Genomic DNA, 20,333 nt, shown 5'->3' with positions numbered 1-20,333 from the left:
CATATAGAGGGATGTTGTTTACAGCTTTAAATAGTGCCTGGAAAACTTCAACAAAGTAATGGGCATTTTACAAAGGTTTGTAAGTATGTAATTTTGATACTCATCTTTTGAATTTAAAAACCAGAAATGTCCCCCAGAAAGTTTTGCAGTGTGACAATGGAACTAAAAATATAACAGCTATAGCTACCATCTACTGAATGCTTGCTTTCATTGGCAAATAAAAATAAGTATTTAAAAATTTTTTTTTAATAAAAGGACTTACAAAGTGGTAACCTCTGCACGTGTGAGCCTGGTGACACTTCACAGATATCCCTCCTTCCACTTTCGAACACAAGCCAGCGTTGGCCATGTGACTACCGTACCAGTCCAATCAGTTGCAATATAAAAAGGAAAAGGTTGATTATATCCAAGTAGATGTTCAGAGCAGCAAAAACATACTCTTCAGGGTCCAGCTTATAATAATGATGGCGCCCTCCCATCATCAGCTGCACGTCCATCACCAAGTACTTAACGAAAAGAAAGAAGAATTAGCTACTTAGGTAAATTGTGCATTTCTATCAACTAAGTGTCCTAAATGAACTGAAAAAAAATATTTTAGCATCAATAAATATATTGCAGAAAGTCAATTTACGGCTAGATGTTCTTCTTACAGCCTCAGCCATTCACAGTGTCCCCATGTTTGTACTCTGTTAAAGCAAGTGCTTTGTCCTCCTGAATCTGGTGGGACCAGATCTGTGAGCCTTGCTTTGCTGTCCAAGTCCAGAAACCTTTGTGCCTTTAACCAATGATGTGGACCCAGTGAGCAGGCTGGACAGAGATAAGCTGCAAAATGCCCTGTGTTTGCAATCTCCCCACAAGTTCTCGCTGAACGAAGAATGAAAATAAAGGTGATCCCCCAACATTTAGATTCACACACAGCAATAATTCTGAATTCTTGGAGCTTTGGGTGACAGCATTTTTCAAACTCGGATATTGGGGATGACTTTATGATGATGTCAATATTTCCAAAAATAGAATGAGGAGGCAATTTATATATGGTTAAATAATGCCCCAAACAATCGTGCTAGCTCAGCTGCAGTAGGTAAAATTTTGAGCTCCTAAATCATCAAGAAAAAAGTCAGCAAGCCCTCTCATGCTTGTGTTTGTTGCAAAGTGAGCAGACCCCGGCAGCGGGAGTGCATTAGAGGGAGGAAAAGAAAGCAAGCGGCTCCTCACTTCTTTCTATCCAGACTCTAGACTGAGCCTAGTGCTGTGAGGCAGACATTTCATGGGGGGGGGGGGGGGGAAAAGGGGGAGGAGAGATTCTTTTAAATAATCTATCTTAGAAAAACATCTACTTCAGTGAAACCTATCCCAAGTGATTCAGGTATTGGCTCTCCCTGTATTCTGGTCCCCAGCCGGGCTTGTAAGAATGAGGGAAGGAACAGAGGGAAGGAACTGAGTAGCCTCACACCCGTTCACGACTAGCATCCTGTCCTGTGATATGGAAACAAGCCAGTGGAGGCAGATGCGAGTGAGTAACAGCCTCCGAGACGGGAAGATCAGGTGAGTGATCCGAGGGGGCAGAGAAGGAAGCCAAACCCGAGGGGGCGGGGATGCCACACGGTGCCTCACCTGGACCACCGAGTCTCTTCTCCCCATTTTTCCTCCCCTCTCCCTATGTCTGATTCCAGCGATTTTGGAGCAAGTTTTTAACTTTTACCATATGATCTAGCAATCACGTTCCTTGGTATTTACCCAAAGGAGTTGAAAACTTATATGTTCACATAAAATCCTGCACACAGATGTTTCTAGCAGCTTCAAAATTGCCAAAACTTGGGAGCTCCCAAGGTGTCCTTCGGTAGGTCGATGGATAAATTAACTGTGGTCCAGCCAGACCATGGAATTTTGTTCAGCACTAAAAGGAAATGAGCTATCAAACCATGAAAAGACATGGAGGAATCTTAAATGCATATTCCTAAGTGAAAGAAGCCAAACTAAAAAAGGCTACATGCTGTCTGATTCCAACTATATGATATTCTAGAAAAGGCAAAACTTGGAAACAGTCAGTGGCTGCCAGAGGGTGGGGGTAGGGGAGGGATCAATAGGCAGCGAGCATAGAGGATTTTAGGGCAGTGAAAATACTCTGTGATACCATGAACCTGGAATGTCATTCATTAACCCACAGAATGTACAACACCAGGAGTGAACCCTAATGTAAACTATGGACTTTGGGTGATACTGACAGGTCAATGTAGGTTCATCAGTGTAACAAATGTACCATTCTGATGAGTGATATTAATAATAGGGGAAGCCATGCATGTGTGAGCAGGGGTATATGGGAAATCTCTGTACCTTCCGCCACATTTTGCTGTGAACTTAAAAGTGCTCTTAAAAAATTATCTTTATAAAAGAAGCAGAGAAAGGAAGTTGCCTGGAGGGCTTTCCAGTGAAGTATTTACTCGACTCCAAGCTTAGCACAAGGGCTCAGGGTGCGCTGTATACGCATATACCATATTCTTTATCAAAGAGAGAGAAATGGACTTACAAGTGAGAAGATCACAGTTCCAAGTCCAGCATACAATAGATGTAACCACTGCAAAAAGACAGGAAACAATTGCATGTTAAGAACAAGATTTGGAATAACGAACAGGCTCACTTAGGCCTCTGCTGTTAGATAAGGACCCCATATTATGCAAGTCAAATCTGTGGGGGAATTCATCTTTTTTGAACATAGTCTGTCAACAGCACCCACTCAATTGCATTCAGCAAGCAAATGAAACCTAGCCTTGCATATGCCAAAGAAGGTTCAGCAGGTGAGCGCTCATGCGTGCATCTCCTGCACTGCAGGGCATCTGGAATGTACTGGGTATGTTTCACTTTGGGCCCATCCATGTAGCCCTTCTAGAGAATCTGCCTCTTGGAACAGGTGCTCTGGGAACATAGTGACCCTCACACACCACTGCTAGAGTTGATTAAGGAGAGGTGGAAGACATCCACGCCAACAGCAGGGAATCTCTTCCCTGACCAGGAGCCTCTTATATGTGACAAGGATCAAACAGATGTGCCAGGCCAGACAGAAATCAATTGTCAGGTTAGAGGGATCCAAGCAGCAGAGGCTAATGCTTGAGCTATTACTGTACAAGCGGAGGTGGCCAATCAGCTCAGCCCAAGAGAAGAAGGCGGGGTTTCCATCCCTGTGAATCCGGACTCCTTCCCACCTTGGATTTCCGTGAGATTCGCTGGGTCTTTGCCTCGAGCTAGTCTGAGTAGCATCTGTTCCTTGCAACCAAGACAGCCCTGATCAGAATATGGGACTGGTCTAAATGCTAACGGGTTTGGCTCTGTATGGGGAGAGGATAAGGAAGTGATATACAACGACTGAGAAAAACAATGGCGTTCACCCTTTGAAAGTTGTCTTAGAGGGACGGGCAGCGCATTCTGCTAACAAGTGAAGGGTCGTGGAGAAATCAGGAGTCAGTGACAGTGTGAGAGGCACAGAGTTTCCAGACTGAGCTGATGTAAGAAAACACCTGATTGAGTCGGAAGAATTCAAAGTTGCCAACGTCAAACAAGCATATATTTGACAGGACCAGGTTTTGTCAAAGTCTTCCATTTAAACATCTGTGTAAGATTATATATGGTAGGTATTTGTGAAAGGAAATTTAGAATGGGAACAAGGGTTCATCTATCTAGTAGGAAATACAGTTTCTTCACTGCACCTATTGTAAAGACCTATGCAACCCAGCTAGTAAGTATTTTTGTTATTACTACCAATATCTCTGCCTCCATCAATAACAATAAATGGAGCACTGTGGCCTTTTCACGCATACCTTTGGGATGTCTTTGAGTTTATCTCTAAAATGCAGATGCTGCCTCCCAAGCTATAAGCCTATATGGTCATTCATAAAGATAAACCAATTCGGGCAGAACTGTTGGTTATATGTCTGAAGATGACTTAGTCCACTTGTTGCCAAAGAAGGTCTCTGATTCAGCAATTGGACCAAGTTGGGCTTGGGGTGTTAATAAAATGATCACAGACCCCAGGCCAGTCCTCAGGGGACCTGGCCTCCAGTAGGGTTTCCACACAGGGGCCCCTGGCAGCCAGACCACAGGGCCAGATCCTGTGCCTCTACCTCTCCACCCCTCCAGCCTTAGTCCACAGATGGCGCAATGTGGCACTGGAAAGAGCATGTGCGCCGGAGTCACACAGATCTGGCTCTGATCCCATTTACTCCCCCTGTGAACTCAGATGGATTATTTCATTTCTCTGAGCCTGTTCTCTTATCTCTTATGAGGTCCGTACTGTTCGGGAATGTTGTGAGAATTAAATTTGATGCCTCTGTGAAAAACACATAGTCTTATGTCTGACATCTAGTAAGAAGTCAATGAATCTATTAAAGCAAAAGGAAGAAAGAAAGAAAAGGAAAGAAGGAAGGAAGGAAGGAAGGAAGGAAGGAAGGAAGGAAGGAAGGAAGGAAGGAAGGAAGAAAGGAAGGAATGAAGGAAGAAAGAGAAAGAGAGAGAGAAAGAGAAAGCTGGAATTGCAAATAAGGAGTCTCCTCTAGGCTGGTGTGGGAAAAGTCCAAACAAGCCCATCTCTTTACTCCCATCATGTCAAACAGGCAGCACCTACTTACGGGAGAAGGAGGCTCATCTGCCCTGTGGGTAGCTTCACTCCAAGAGCCTCTTAGAGGACAGCTGTAGTGTAGCGTAAGAGCTCCACCTTCATGCCCCAGACCTCCTGTCCATGGTACCCCAACCACACCGTGCCGGCCAGCCCCTAGGACGGATCTCACAGGCCTCCAGCACCTGGAAGGCACGTAACTGACCAGGCCCCTGCAGTTTCTGCTGGACCACGCTTCCACTTCTCAGTCACTGGTGGGAGCCGCAGGACTGCCATGCTCTGATGGCCGCTTTCAGCTCCAGGATCCGCTCATGGCCTTGCTGAACCTTCCTTAGCACCATGTCTAGAATGCTCCCATGGATTTCCTTCACTTGGGGTCACATCTGCTATCATGGTCTGATGGCTCTCCCAGCTTTCGTTGGCTCCCCCCACTCCTTTTCTCTCATAGACATTTCTCCCTTGAAAGTCCTCCCATTTTTTCCCCCATCTCGGGGTCTGCTTCTCAGAGGATCCAGACTGACACAACTTCACTCTGGATTTCTAACAATTCTCTGAGGTTTCCAAATGAGATCCCACTTACATATGATCGTATGAAGATTAAGAGAATTCCATAGATAATAAGTATGAAGACTAAAACGAACAGCGTTCCATTTAACAAGGTGAAATCCCACTGAGGAGGAAACACAAACAACACAAAAACAACTCAGCTTTCGCCTATAAGGAATTTCAGGATGTTTCGAGGTGCATTTTATACCCCATAGACAGAAACTGGCCCATTTGCTAATAATTTACCCTGGTCCATTCCGAGAATGAGCCCCAACCTCTGAAAATGCTACATAAAAACTGTCCTACTGACTGGAACTTGCTTCAGCAGGGAGAAGAGGGTAGGAAGTATGAATGAGACCAAAGGAGCAAGAGTCGATCCTTTTTGAAACTGGGTAATGGGCACATGGGGGTTCATTAGATTTTTTTGTTCATTAGATTTATTCTGTTTTTGTATGTATATAAAATTTCCCCTAATAAAAAAATGTACGTTGGATAAGTAGGATGTAAATTTGTATAGTTTGATCACAATTATTCATATTTTTAAAATCGTGCGTAGAGTACATTAATAGAATGAAAAAGACCAAGATGTTAACTGGGTACCTTTTTCACATTAGTATACATATATTTTAATAAAAAATATATACTAAGCTTTCCAAAATTACTGTTAATTATTCTTTTGTAATTTTGAAATTTATTAATATGCTTTTTGATTTTGCTTTTATAAATCATTGACCAAATTTCCTGGGGGAAATTAAGATTTTTTTTTTTTTTAAAGCGTTTTTTTTTTTTTTTTTTTTTAAGATTTTATTGGGGAAGGAGAACAGGACTTTATTGGGGAACAGTGTGTACTTCCAAGCCTTTTTTCCAAGTCAAGTTGTTGTCCTTTTAATCTTAGTTGTGGAGGGCGCAGCTCAGCTCCACGTCCAGTTGCCGTTTTCTAGTTGCAGGGGGCACAGCCACCATCCCTTGCGGGAGTCAAACCGGCAACCTTGTGGTTGAGAGCCCCCTGGCCCATGTGGGAATTGAACCAGCAGCCTTCGGAGTTAGGAGCATGGAGCTCCAACCGCCTGAGCCACCGGGCCAGCCCCAGATTTTTTTTTTTTTAAAGAAAGAGGAACAGTCAACTTCTGACTGAAAAATTTTGGATTGTGCATCAAAAGAAGGCCTTTGAATCCAAGATATTTTCTTGCAAGAGCATTTTCCTAATTCCTCTATTTCCCCTCTCACTTCATACCCTCAACACACAAAGAGAATAATCTGAAGTCCTACATCACCTAGTGTGGTTCCTAGACCAGCAGCAGCAGCAAATTGTTGGACAACCCCAGGAGTGGAGCCCAGCAGTCTAGTTTAACAAGTTTTCCGAGTGATTCTGATGCTGCTAAAAATTTGTCTATAGCTGTGCTCTTAACACATGTGTCTAATGAGCACTTGAAACGCGGCTAGTCCAGATTGAGATGTGCTCTCACTATAAAATACACACTGAATTTGGATTTGAATTCGAAAAAGAGAATGTAAACTATCTCAATATTTTTTTATATTGATTATTTGTTCCAGTGATCATCCTTTGCATAGAGAGGGTTAAGTAAAATATGTTATGAATTTCACCTGTTTCTTTTTACTGTTTCAATGCGGTTACTAGGAAAGCCAGAAGACGAGGAGGCCATGGAGGCGAGTCCCACAGGACAGCAGAGAGCAGGAAGGAGGAGGGAGGAGATGGGTCTGGAGGGGCAAAGGAACGTGTCCACACACTCCCTCCCGTAGGACAGAAATCTGTTTCAATAATACTCACTTTTGTTTGAAGAGCAAATAAAGTGAGCGATGACGTCACCAGAGCGGTTGCTGCTACTGCCCATAACACCTCCTCGGCTTTATAGAAACTAAAACCAGAGATTATGATTATTGTTCACGTACATTCTAAGAACAGCCCACACAAAAGAAAATGTGTAACAAAGACTTACACTGATACGGTTCCTAGCAGTAGACCTTGAAGAATTGTCTGAAAAACAAAATTCACAATAAATCAGAAGCCTGATTCCCGAGGCCCAGAATCTGAAGGAGATGATTTGAGGTGTGTGTGTTTCGACAGGGCCTACGGACAGGAGGGAATAGGCACAACCCTAGTGCACAAGCCACAGGGCAACTAATTATAAGCCCAAATAGTAGAACTAAACATGTCCTTAACATTCTCCCTAAGACTGACAAGAGAAAATTCCTTTATTAGTAGAAATTTCTTAGGACCCAACAGTAACTTTCAACATACTTAGTGACTTAAATATGTATTGATGAGGAATATGGAAACCAACCTAGAAAGTTGATCTGTAGACCATATTGTCATTAATCAAATGAGGCCATCCACACAAAATCATAAATATTTTATCAGAGCAAGATATGCTATTTCTACTAATGCTTCACCAACAGTTTCAGTATTGACCTTTCCCATGGTGCTTGGGTGAGAATAAAATACTTCTTAAACCTCAGAGGTAGGATGAGGATTGAGCCCTTCTCAGACCCAGGGGTGGGCTGGAGGGCACTTACGCACAGAACATGCGCTACACCTGTCGATGCCAATCCGAGGCTCGGAGGAGGGCTGCATTGGGGTGCAGGATTTCTGTGGGTGCATGGAGGCAGGGATGGGGCAGTGTGGAGGGAGACAGGAGCTGAGAGCCAGCAGGCAGTCAGCCCGGAGGATGAGACCAAAAAAGGTAATGAGCATGTGCCCTGGCCTGCAGCCAGGCTCCAGGACAGCGGGCAGCCGGGCAGCAGCGGCTGCAGGGCCCGGGGACATTCCCCAGCTGATAGCATGAGGCTCTGTCAAAGGTGAATCCAGAGACTCTGCTGACCAGCAAGAGCCAGAAAAGAATCTTCCAGTCTCAGGGGATAAAAATGAGGACACATCCTAACTGCAGTGCGAGGACCGCTAGACGGCCTTGGAACTTCTCCAGCTGGCCGACAGGATCAGAGACTGGAAAAGAACTCAGGTCCCCAGAACACTGGACTGCCTCTCGATTTCCCAAACCCGGGGAGTAAGTGCCTGATTCTCTAGCTTGTTAAACATACCAAGTAAGCTGTTTTTATTTCCATAGTAGGTTTAAAAACAAAAAGTGTATCTATTCCACATACACAAGATGTTTTAATAATGTGCTGTCTTCCGATGTTCCTCTCAAGATTTTCTTCTTCTACTTGCTCAATTGCTTCATATTTCTCCGTGTTCAGCAGCACATGAAAGAAGTGTGCGTTTGAGAGAGAGAGACAGACAGACAGACAGAATGGGGGGAAACGGAGGATGGGAGGGAGAAGGAATGACTTCAAGCCAGAAGCCACCCTTCAGTTTTCCCAAGAGTGAGTAACAAGAGGCCTTAGAAGTCAAACCTGCCTGATGGTTTTAAGAGCTCAGAACATGGGCTCAAGGGGCCACAATTATATGGGACAAAAGCAGAGTGTTTTTCTTTTTCCTCAACTCCTTTTCTGAAATGGTTTTCTCCATATATTGTCCAATGTAAAGTCTAGAAAATATAACTAATTCTTCGCCCCTCTATGAGGTTTCTTCTCTTAAGCTGTTACCTGCCTTGGGACAACAAAACCTAAGATGACAGCTTCCTTGGAGACCAGTAACTTTGTAATAAACATTAAAAGCACTGAAAAATTTAAAATTCAAAAATTTCTGGAAAAACACCTCCCACCCCCAGCTCCGTCATCTCTGCTGCAGGATTCCTACTGTCTTTTTGTTTGGCTTTTAGCCCACATCCCTTCCTGAGTGTAGTCTGTGCAGGAACTAGGAGCCCACTTGCTCATCTGGGTAATGAGCAAGGTATCCCCACCTAAGAAAGGCCTGTCAATGCTCTGGAAGCTGAGGAAATGCCCAAATGTGGTCTCCAGAAAGCCTCGGGAGGAAACTATTCTCCCCGACATAGAAATCACATTGGACGCTCTCTGCACCGTGTGGACGCTGACCCTCCCCATAGGCCATGTGTCCTTGCTCCCTTTGACCACCAGGAGGCGCAGACCCAAATCCAAGCTCCTAATAAGGTACGCATTTTGTGCACTAATCTAACAACTGGCTTTATTTTCCTACCCTTATTTTTTCTTCCTTCATATTTCCCCACCAATTTATCGTGTCTTATACTGTAGATATTTTAATAAGCTACTTCAAATCTGATATGGAACTAGATGAGGGATAAATCAATTGGTAAGTGAATCATCATATGGGACCGCAGTCAACAGTGCTTGGGAGGGAACGCAAATTCTCCCAGAAAGAATCATTTGCCAACACACGGAATCACATTAAGACTGTTTGGATTTTTCCAAGAGGAGCAAACACTTAACTATCAATGAATTTCAGAGAGAACACTAGATCTAGGAGGTAAGAGGTTTAGCTGACTGGGAAGCAGAAAGAAGAGTCAGGGAAAAGGGAAATGTTGCTTGGACGCTATGGAGTCCCTGAAGAGGAGCCCTTCCAGGGATCTAACCTTCCAGGGATCTAACCCCTGGGTTGGGATGGGATAAAATGACAGAAATTCAGATTTTACTCAGGTTTTAAAAATCGAGGAGCTCCAGGTATCTGTTAAGAGTTGGCAGGATCCTAGAGTCCCCACGAGCAGCACAGAAAGGAACTGGCTGCAAGGAAGGTAGCCACACAGGCGTCTGTGGCCCAGAGCAGCACTGAGCCACAAAGGGCGGATGTGGTGAGGCCTTGTGAGTGGAAGCTCCACAAGGAGGCGCTGGTGAACCAGGAACCAGACATGGATAACTGAGAAAAGCCAAGGACCAGAATCCCCCTAGCCCTCAACTGTAAGACCCTGCAATAGCCCTCCTGAACGGAAATGCAAGGTGGGGAAATAGAAGAAGCAGAACTGAGATGGTTTCTGCTCCCCGTGAGACTTGAAATTGAAATAAAATAAATTTTACAAAAATAAAGTTTTGAGTTTGTGCACTAAACGTGGAACCCACTCTCCACAACACAGTGTGTTTGTTGTGCCTGAGAGAGGTCCAGCGATAATCAGGCTAACTGTTCCTGAATCGTAGCCCAGATGTGGAAGTGGGTTTCCCATGTGGTCTCTCAGAGGCGAGTTTGCCTGCACAAAGCAAGTAGCCAAGGGTCCTAAATTCTCCAACTTACTAAAAGAGTGTAGATGCTGTCTCACAAGTAAGTTTATTATTTCGTTACAACCAGAATTCAGCCAAGAGGATGTCTCACAAATAATTTCCATTTATATTATTCCACAGGAAGATTTTCCACAGTAAAAGGAATGAACTTAATAATGTGACAAAATTATGTTTCATTAGAGGTGAGCTACAGCAGGTGCTAACAAGGTTTACTTACAAATAATCCCAGGAGAATGTAATTTGCAGGCACCTGACGGCGGAGTTTCCCACAGCAAGCAAGTACAATAAATACAACGAAAAATGCTGGCCTGAGGATAAATTAAAACCATGTGTTATTTGCTTCCAATGACTATATCATGTGATGTGTTATAGATAGATAGATAGATAGAGACATAGATATCATGATATTACCTGATAGTATAATATTATAAACAAAATGTGGATTATTACCTTTACCTCTTTTTTTAGCTTTTAAAACTAACTTTTTTTAAAACTAACTTTTCTCATTGCTATCCACAGACAGCTTGTGCATTCTTTTTTTTTTTTTTTTTTTTTAAGTAATTGTAGATTCACAGGAAGTTGCCGGGGGACAGAAAGGTCCCGTGTACTCTTTACTCAGTTTCCCCAAATGATTGCATCTTACATATTTAGAGTAGAATACCAAAACCAATAACTTGACATTGGTACAGTGTGTATATATAATGCAATATCATAGAACTATGACAGAAATCTATGTGTAGGTACCTGTAACCAACACCACAATCAAGATTTGAAACTATCCCATCATTAAAACATCAACAAAGATCTCCCTCATCCCATCCCTTTATGGTAACACACACACACACACTCACACACACACACACACACACACACTCCCTAACTCCTAATTTGCTTGTTTGCCATCTTTATAATTTTGTCATTTCAAGAATATTATATCTTTACCTAATTTTTAATGAAGAACCTTGATCAATAGCTAATAGAAAAACCACTTTTTATTAAATCCAATAATACTCACAAGATTGCATAAGTGAACCAGGCATTCTCAAGCACCCAAGTTTTTAAAGTCATCCTGGTTAAAAGAAATTAATAGTTTTACAAAATTAAGTAGTTAATTTGGTAACTAATGTAATATTTAAGTAAAAGTAAAACAATCTCCTGAGGAGAAAGGGCGAAACTCTAAATGATTGACAGTGACAGATAGATAAGGAAACAGTGAAACATACAACTGAATTTTGCTTCTTAAAATAGATTCATTAAAAGATACAGTCATAAGTTGTAAGTCAAATTTGGATAAATGCAAATGCCCTAGTGAAGACTTTTATTTAAAAAAAAATACTGGGGTTGATATGTATTCAAAGCAAAAGAAATAAACTTCTCGTATATTTGTTTGTAAATAGGGATTTTCATAGGATGGGTTTAAGCAGTGATGGGTCATAGTCCCAGAAATAATTGCTACATTTAACAGGATTCCAGGGTGCAAGGCCTCAATAATCTCACCTTTTTTCCTTCATCCAGTTTTATCTGTGGAAATATCTCAGGGGAAATAAGAAAATAGTGCTCAACATAAGAGTAAGAAAAAAATTAATTGGGTTATGAAGTTGAAATAAAACTCTAGAAATCTACAAATATCTTGGTTTAGGAGTTGCCTTGGAAAAGCAAAAAGCTATAGAAATATCCTCTGACTAACAAAAAATATTTTTTTAATGATCAAAATTAAAACAAGGTGATTCAATAAGAATTAATGTGCACAACATAATATTTAATTTACATCAGTAACAAAGACTTACCAGAAAAGAAACATGCTGATAATTGCCCCAGTGACCACCAACTGAACTGACAGAAGCAGGAAAACTTTTATCATGAAAGCTGAGGAGACAGAAACATTATTTTTATGACACAATATTCAAAAGTAAAAAATGTAAATGTAGTTACCTACTTTAGATAAGTAACAAAAGAAATCTCTCCTCTGATTTTTTGAGGACGTGACAGGGAGTACTAGTGTAGAGTTAGCCAATTTAATAACAACAAAATACAGCTCTGCAGAAATTGTGGAAAGTAGTCTGGATGTTCAAAGTGTTTTATTGGAGATCTGAGGGTTTATCCACAGAAGCCCCAAAATTTTGAAGATAAAACGTAATCTCTTACGTTTATGGTTAATTGGTTTTTAACAAATGTGCTAGAACAGTTCAATGGAGAGAGAATAGTCTTTTCAACAAATGCTGCTGGGACAATTGGACATACACATATAAAAACATGAATATGGACCCCTTTTGTGTCATGCGTACACAAAAATTAATTAGTTAAAAATGGACCATAGATATAAACATAAGAAATAAAACTATTGGAAGGATACATGGGTATAAATCTTTGTGAGCATGGATTAAGTAATAATTTTTTTAAAGGTAGGTATGGGGTATAAAACACAAGCAAAGAAAGAAATAAACAGATAAATTGGATGTCACCAACAGTAAAAGCTTCGTGCTTCAAATGACACCATCAAAAAAATAAAAGAAAACCCAAAAACTGAGGAAAAATATTTGCAGATCCCATATCAGATAAGGACTTGTATCTAGAATACACAAAGAGCTCTTACAATTCAATAACAAGGAGACAAATAACAATTAAAAATGGGCAAAGTTTGTGTAGTCGGTGCCCTCCCACATTGACGCTGGGCTTGGCCACATGACGTAAGTTGCCCAGTGAGAAATTAGAATGTGTGATGCAAGCAGAGGCTTGATAAACAGCTTGTACATTGGAGCTTGTCCACCTGGTATATTTCTTGGGACCCAGCTGCCATGTGATGATAAGCATCTCAAGTCACAAGAAGAGATCCAAAACTCAACACCAACTGCCAGCCATGTTAGGGAGTCATAACAGTCATTGCAGCTTCAGCCGTCATCTGATGAAAACTGCATATGAGCCTTCAATCAAAACCTGTGCAAGAACTGCCCAACTGAGCCCAGTCAACTCACAGAATCATGACAGCTGATAAAATGATTGTTTAAAAAAAAAAAGGTGGGCAGAGGATTTGAATAGCCATTTCTTCAAAAAGATATGCAAATGGCCAATAGGCATGTGAAAAAATGCTCAACATTATTAGTCATTAGGGAAATGCAAATCAAAACTACAATGAGATACCATGTCACACACTAGAATGGCTATAATAAAAAAGACAGGCAATAACAAGCGTTGATGAGGATCTGGAGAAACAAAAACCCTCATGCATTGCTGATTGGGATGTAAAATGGTACAGCCACTTTGGAAAAAATTGGCAGTTCCTTAAAATGTTAAAAATAAAGTTACCATACAGCTCGGCAATTCCTAGGTACCTACCTACCCAAGAGAAATAAAGACATATGTCTACACAAAAACTCCTATATGAATGTTGATCACAGCATTATTTGTAATAACCAACAAGTGAAAACAACCCAAATGTCTGTCAAATAAGGAATGGATAAACAAAATGTGTTCTTTCCAGGCAATGGAATACTATACAGCCATAAAGAAGGAGTGAAGTACTGACACGTGCTACAACGTGGGTGGACCCTGAAAACATTATGCTAAGTGAAAGAAGGCAATCACAAAAGACCACATATTATATGATTGCGTTTATGTGAAATGAATAGGCAAATCCATAGACATCGTAGATTAGTGGTTGGCAGAGACTGGGAAGAAGAAGACATGGGGAGTGACTGCTAATGGTATGAGTTTCTCTGTAAATATACTAAAAAACATCGAATTGTACACGTAAAAGGAGTGAATCTTATGATATGTCAATTATATCTCCATAAAGCTGTTGTAAAAAACCGCCCCCAAGCCCCGTAACTCTTAACCCATTACCCTGCTATACTTTTCCTTCTTTTCCATAGCACGTTTATCTTTTTATATACTACATAATCTTAAGGGGGAACGGCAACCACTGCCCTCCAGTAGAGGCAGATACAAATAGTGAACTCTAATGGTGGTGAGGAGGCGTCACATGTTTTCAGTTATAACGCCTTAAGCCTCAGTTCCTCATCTGTGACATGGCACTACAACGACTTCATTCGGGGGTTGTTGTAAGGACCAATGCGGTGCTGTTCCCCTTGCACAACACCAAGTGAGAAAGGATTGGCACCTGTGGCTGAGGTGGCTAGTTGCTGAGTGACATTCATTCTGCCTGATTTCCTCACGGTCCAACACAGATCTTGTTAAAGGTGGCAATGGGCTCAGCCGAAAAACTATAGCTGGCGGTGGCCATGTGGTCCAGACAGGGTCAGTGACATGTAATTGGAAACTCTTGGGTGTGGTTCCTGGGAGAGCCTCCTGGTACTGTCTGGACAGCAGACGAGCCTTGACTCAGTTTTGCCTTTGGAAGGCTAGAGCTCCAAAAGGTATCTTTCCAGCCACAAGATGGAGGGTAAGGGCCACAGGGAGACAGCAATGGGAATCAAAGCTCAAAGTCCCCCTTCAAGTTGTCCCGGCCCCAAGAAGGCCTAACGGTGGCAGAGTGGTCATGGGGACCTGTGGCATTTGCTTTGAACTTCATATTTTATGAAACAAAAAACTTCTCATTTACGTAAGCCACAGTTTTTTTAGGTTTCTGTTACTCACAATTGAATGTATTTTCTATACAAAATTAATATCTAGGGCATTGAATTAATGTTCCTTAAAACTTAAGCCAGTATTGTTGTATTGCATTGCATGTAGGTAAGAACATTCTACAATCAATGGCTAATTCATATTTCCTCAGAAAAACCACAATTTTTCCCCTATACTATGTGTATTATGAATTTCTGAATGCCCTGGACAGCTTGGGGGTTGTCTGTTATAGCAGCCCTATACCATGTGTCATGGTAAAGCATGACTGGGAAAAACTAAACGCAAAATCCAATCTTTCTAACAATCCACTCTGTGGAAACATTTTAAGAGAACATTCGCTTTTCTCTCCCAAAAAACGTAATTTCTTTATTCTCACCTCTGCGGATAGATCTTTCTGAGAATGGGTTGGCTACAGTACTGCTGTCATTGGGGGCGGTCTCCTCTGAAATTTGTACCACATAGGTATCCACTCGCTGACTAGCCTTTGAATGTGGATTCCCATGAGTTTGCTGTGGCCCAAGTGAAGGTGACGTTTTGTAGGACCGATTAGATTTGGCCTGGATGTTGTCATCTGCTGCTTTCCGGATCAGGTGTTGATGGTCTCCAGCACTAAAGTCTATTGGTTCACTGACCTCCAAGTCCATTTTCCTGGAGGGGGAGAATTGTTATTCAGGTCCTTATGATCATACCACTATATCCTCATAACATTCAAATGATTTTTCTTTAATTTTAATTCCCTTGACTCAGTAGGTCCCAAGTCAGTGCTTAATAAGTATTTGTTGAACAATCAATGATGAACAAATACTTTTAAGATGAGACCTATAAAGTAAAACTACTTGCATTCTAATATGAAGTTTGTATGTTTATAAATTCATTCAGCAAGAAATTAAATACGTTCCCTCTTATGTGCCAAATGTGGAGCTGCTCTCATCACCTCTGCCCTTGGCGAGCTTACATTTTGGAAGAAAAGATAACCAAACAAACAATAATATAAGCAGGGCCAGGAACAATGGAGGATGATATGAAAAGCCCTAACAAAGTCTGGAGGAAGATGCAAGGAGTAGAAGAAGTTATCAAAAGCTTCCAGAAAAAGTGAGGTTTAAGCCAAAGCTGTAAGATGAGTAAGAGTTAGCCGAAGAGGTGGGGAAAGGTTGTCCCAGGCAGAGGAATCAGACTGCGTCAGGACTGGAGGACGCAGAGAGGGTAGGTTCCAGAAACTAAGAGAAGTTCCTGTGTCTGGAGCAGGGAGTTCAAAGGGGAGAGTAGAATGAGCTTAAGCAGAGGAGTAGAGGGGGAAGGTCAGTGAGGGGCTGGCAAGCCAAGTTCATCCTGAAGGCCACGGTTGTGGTAGGTAGAATAATTGTCCCCCAAAGATGTCCACATCCCAATCCCTGGAACCGGCGAATATGTTATCTTGCATAGCAAAAGGAAAGTTGCAGATGTGATTAAGGACTTTGATGTGGGATAGGATCCTGGGTTACCTGGGTGAGCCCAGTAGAATCACAGGGGTCCTTACGATCAGACTTCTAAAGGAGAGGCAGGAGGATCAGAGTCAGAGGAGGAGATGTGACAACAGAAGCAGAAGTCAGAGCGATCCAGTTGCTGCCTTTGAAGACGGAGGACGGGGCCATGAGCCAAGGAAAGCAGGCCTTGAGAGATTGGAAAAAGGAAGGAAATGTATTCTTCCCTAAAGGCTCCAGAAGGGAATGCAGCCGTGCCGACACCTGGATACTAGCACAGTGAATCTGAATTTGGGACTTCTGACTTCCAGATAACAAATTTGTGTTGTTTTAAGGCATTACGTTTGTAATAATTTGTTAGAGCAGCAATAAGGAACTAATAGACCGGGGAACCACCGAAGGTTTTCCAGCAGCAGACCACAGGGATCTGCCTAGAAAGATGATACCACGCATAGTGTGGAGAATGAGCCAGTGCAGGCAAAAGCAGAAGCAAAGGGACCAGACATCCAGAGAAGGAATTGTGGTGGCTTTGCCAGCGTGCTTTGCAGCAGAACACAATTCTTAGAAAACCAGTACTCAGTGGACCAAAAATGGCAAAAGAGCAGGCCCCCATTAACCTCTTGGGGACAAAAAGACTCAGCAAGCCTCTGCTGCTGGCCTCTTGTCCCATAAAGAGGACCATGGAGGCGTTTGAGAAGGAGATCGCTGAGATGGCAAGCACTTAGACAAACTGAAGGCCAACTGGGAACGTTTGTAAATAGGTCTGAACAGAACAACATACTCTTGGAGAGGCAGACATAGTTTTGTAAAGATGCCCCTTTCCCTCAAAGGAATTGCTAAAGTTTTATAAAATTCATTGGGATTTTTTTCAGTACTTGAAAATGTAACTCTAAAGTTCATCAGAAAGAGTAAATGTGTGAGAATAATCAAGAAAAATAATTGAAAGAGAAGGATTACGGGGTGCAGGGGGACAGGGGAGAAGTGATTTACCTATCAAAAATTAAAATATTATAAAGCTATGTAATGAAAAGTGTGGTGCTAGCATGGCAATAGATAAATGGATCAATAGGATGGAAAAGTTTCAAGAAATAGACTTATGTATATATAAGAATTCAATATTTGATAAAAATGGTATTTTAAATTATTGTCCCATGGTGTTAGAACAATTAGGTATGCTCGGAAAACAAAGTTTAATAGCTATTTCACATCTTCTACAAAAATGCATTCCAGATGAATCAAAGATATCATAAATAGCCATAGATATTCTACAAGAAAATATCAATGAATATTTGTATAAGCCTTTGTAAGAATGATACCATAAAAGAAATGCTTGACAGATTTGGAGTACAGGAACAATTTAAATATTATTATAAAAACATACCAGTTAACCTGAAATGCAAAATTGTGAAATATTATACTGTAAAAAGAATTTTTTAACTAAGAAAAGATTGGCATTTCAATAGATGAGAAAAGAACATAAATAGACAATTCATAAAGGAAAGTTAAATGGTCAATAAACTTAGGAGACAATACCTACCTCAGAAATAACCGAAGAAGTACAAGTACGATACAATTGTGAAATGTTTTTTTGTATATATTTTTTTTGTTTTTTTGCATAACAGACTAGCAAAAACTAAAAAGATAATATTCAGGGTTGTAAGGATGTAGGGAAATGGATAACCCAGGTCCACATTATGACTTGTGGGGGCCCTAAACTATCGTGGGCCCCAGGCAATGTGTCCACTGTGTCCAGTGTCTGGGTCAGTCCTGAGATAACCACACAGGAGTTGGCAGGTGTGTACACTTTCTTTGTGAGTAATTTGGAAGCATCTATCAAAACTCAAAATGTGCCTTATTTTAGGCCCGATAGTTACATTTTTAGGAATTTATCCCATAAAAATACCCACACAAATAGGCAACAATACATGTATAAGGAAGTTCATTATATCATTCATTGTTTGTAATATCTAATATCAGGAAATGGTTAAATTAATTTTGGCAAGAAAAAGGCAGATATACATGGATTATTGTGTATTACTTTATACACTTTTGAATTTAAAAAAAGCCCTATTAGAGATTAATATTTAGTAAGATCACATGAATGTTTTATACACACACATTTCCAGGCTGAAAAGACATACTACAAACTGTTAACATAGTTCTCTCTAACACAGCAGAGTTGGGAAATACACTCTGAATTGTATACGTTTTTATAATGAGCATTTATTATTTATATGAAAAGAAATATTTACATTTTGAAGAGAAAAAGAAATATTTCTCTTTTTGATAAAATCTGGAGCTCCTCCGAAGAAAGCAATCTTCATACACAGCTCAGAAGCATTAAAAGATGCTCAAATAACCAAGTTGGTTTCTTCCCCAGCGGTCCTGCAAATCAGAAGGGGGAGATGCAGCAAAATTTTCAAAGCACTGAAAACTGAAACCAAACAAACAAAAATCAAAGGCAGCTGAGATTTCCTCAGGAAACTACAGTTGGCTGGTCCCTGAACCACAAAATGAAGCGTTCACCTGCTCTTCCAAAAGCTTTCCTCGCTCCTAAGCCCCGGGTCATCCAAAGGACAGGCAGGCACTGGGACTGCAAGCGAAGTTCTGAGCGACAGTTAGGGGAGTGGCAGTTGGAGCGTGGGGTGGTTCACCAACCTCACCACCTAGGAGAGGGGCTCTAAGTCCAGTCCATCTGCCCGGCCTCATGATGGTCAAATAGTCATGGCTGATGTATTTTGTGCTGAGTCTCAAGGAGGCTTACATCTGAATCTCCAAAACCAATTCCATGTCAGGGAGTGTCCTGAAGTCTTAGCAAAAGGCTTCTGGAGGATGTGGCGTCTTCCCCATCATGTCATCACCTCTCCCAAGCAGGAGAAAGATGCCTATGAAACTCCCCAGCAGGGATCCTGCACATTTCTTTCACATAAGTGACTGGTTTATGATTAGTCAGGTGTTAGTTTTCCTGGTGGATAATGACGACGGTGATGCCCCCCCATGATACAGGGAGATGTCCACCCCAGGCTGCCGGCCAGGGGGGACCTGGGGAGGCCTAATTCAGGCTGTTTGTGAGAGACGTCAGATGATGAAGTGGCGGGTAGCGAGGAGGGGAATGGGAGTAGACACTTGCCCTGAATGGAGACTGTTGCTGAGAGAGGCTCATTGATTTATTAACCCACTTATTAAACTGCTACTTTAGTGCATGCCTGCTGTATGCAATGCATGGGAAAGTAAGAGACACAAAGAAGAAAAAAGCAAACTTCCATTCCTCAACCTGCTCATAGTCCGGTGGAGGAGACACAGGTACAAAGGTGTACCCTAAGGTAGAAGAAAGGAAGAATCACAACAGGAAATATTAATAGCTATTTCAGTCAGGGAGTTGGAGAAAGGGGGTAAGACTTCTGGCATGGAAGCTTCCTGAAGGGAGTGATGCATGAGCTGATTCTGGAAAGATAAGTAGAGTCGGGTTTAAAGTGTTGCGAGGAAGCATATTCCAGGCAAAGGGAACACCTTGAACCGACTCCCGGGTCTGGGAACCACGGAGCACACATGCAGAACAGAAAGGAGTTCTGTTAGGTTATAACCTAGAAGGTATGAGTGCAGTGGGAGACAGAAATATCATGATGCCCCTCCTGAGGATAAAAAAGGAAAAAGAACATCTGCCTTGGCTCTCTTCCCTTGTACCTTCTTACGGTTTCATAGGTCTCACTTGTTGTCTCTCGGTCCAGTCCACGATGTCTCTCTTTAGTTTGTTAATGTTAATAGGCAACTTCAGTTAATTACATTTTTTTCAAGATTCTCTGTGGGAGGGGGAGGGGTATAACTAATGACCAGTCTGGTGGGAAGAAATGGTGCCTCCCCCTTCCCCCCCCACCTCCTCCTATCTTATCAGCCTCAGAGTTGATGTTAATCAGGCACTTACCAGATGTAGAAGTTGCTTACAACCTCACAGGTACTAACTCATGGAACCCCCACAGCAACCTTACGAGCTGTGTTATAACAGGTGAGTAAATGGAGACTCAGTGGCAGGATGCCCC

General features: G+C 41.7%; 1 protein-coding gene across 1 annotated transcript; it reads right to left on the bottom strand.

Annotated features, from left to right (window-relative positions):
* Positions 1–353: 353 nt before the first annotated feature.
* Positions 354–18,658, bottom strand: LOC117012128 (protein lifeguard 1-like). Its single transcript, XM_033088060.1, has 10 exons — positions 18,549–18,658; positions 15,213–15,484; positions 12,043–12,121; positions 11,271–11,324; positions 10,473–10,563; positions 7,111–7,148; positions 6,942–7,029; positions 5,187–5,276; positions 2,528–2,575; positions 354–506 (listed from the first exon to the last, which is right to left on the bottom strand). Coding segments are annotated over exons 1-10 (915 nt in total). The 5' UTR covers positions 18,551–18,658.
* Between the last annotated feature and the right edge of the window lie 1,675 nt (positions 18,659–20,333).

The sequence above is a fragment of the Rhinolophus ferrumequinum genome, chromosome 20 (genome assembly GCF_004115265.2).
Source record: "Rhinolophus ferrumequinum isolate MPI-CBG mRhiFer1 chromosome 20, mRhiFer1_v1.p, whole genome shotgun sequence".
Taxonomy (NCBI): Eukaryota; Metazoa; Chordata; class Mammalia; order Chiroptera; family Rhinolophidae; genus Rhinolophus; species Rhinolophus ferrumequinum.
The sequence above is the reverse complement of the archived record's forward strand: the minus strand, read 5'-3'. Positions and strand labels throughout refer to the sequence as shown.

Bases quoted from the DNA above. Each gene is read 5' to 3' on its own strand.
- LOC117012128 (XM_033088060.1), bottom strand. The intron at 7,030-7,110 runs GTAAGTCTTTGT...CTCTGGTTTTAG, and splicing joins CTGCTAGGAACCGTATCAGT to TTTCTATAAAGCCGAGGAGG. The intron at 2,576-5,186 runs GTAAGTGGGATC...GTCTTTTTGCAG, and splicing joins TAATCTTCATACGATCATAT to TGGTTACATCTATTGTATGC.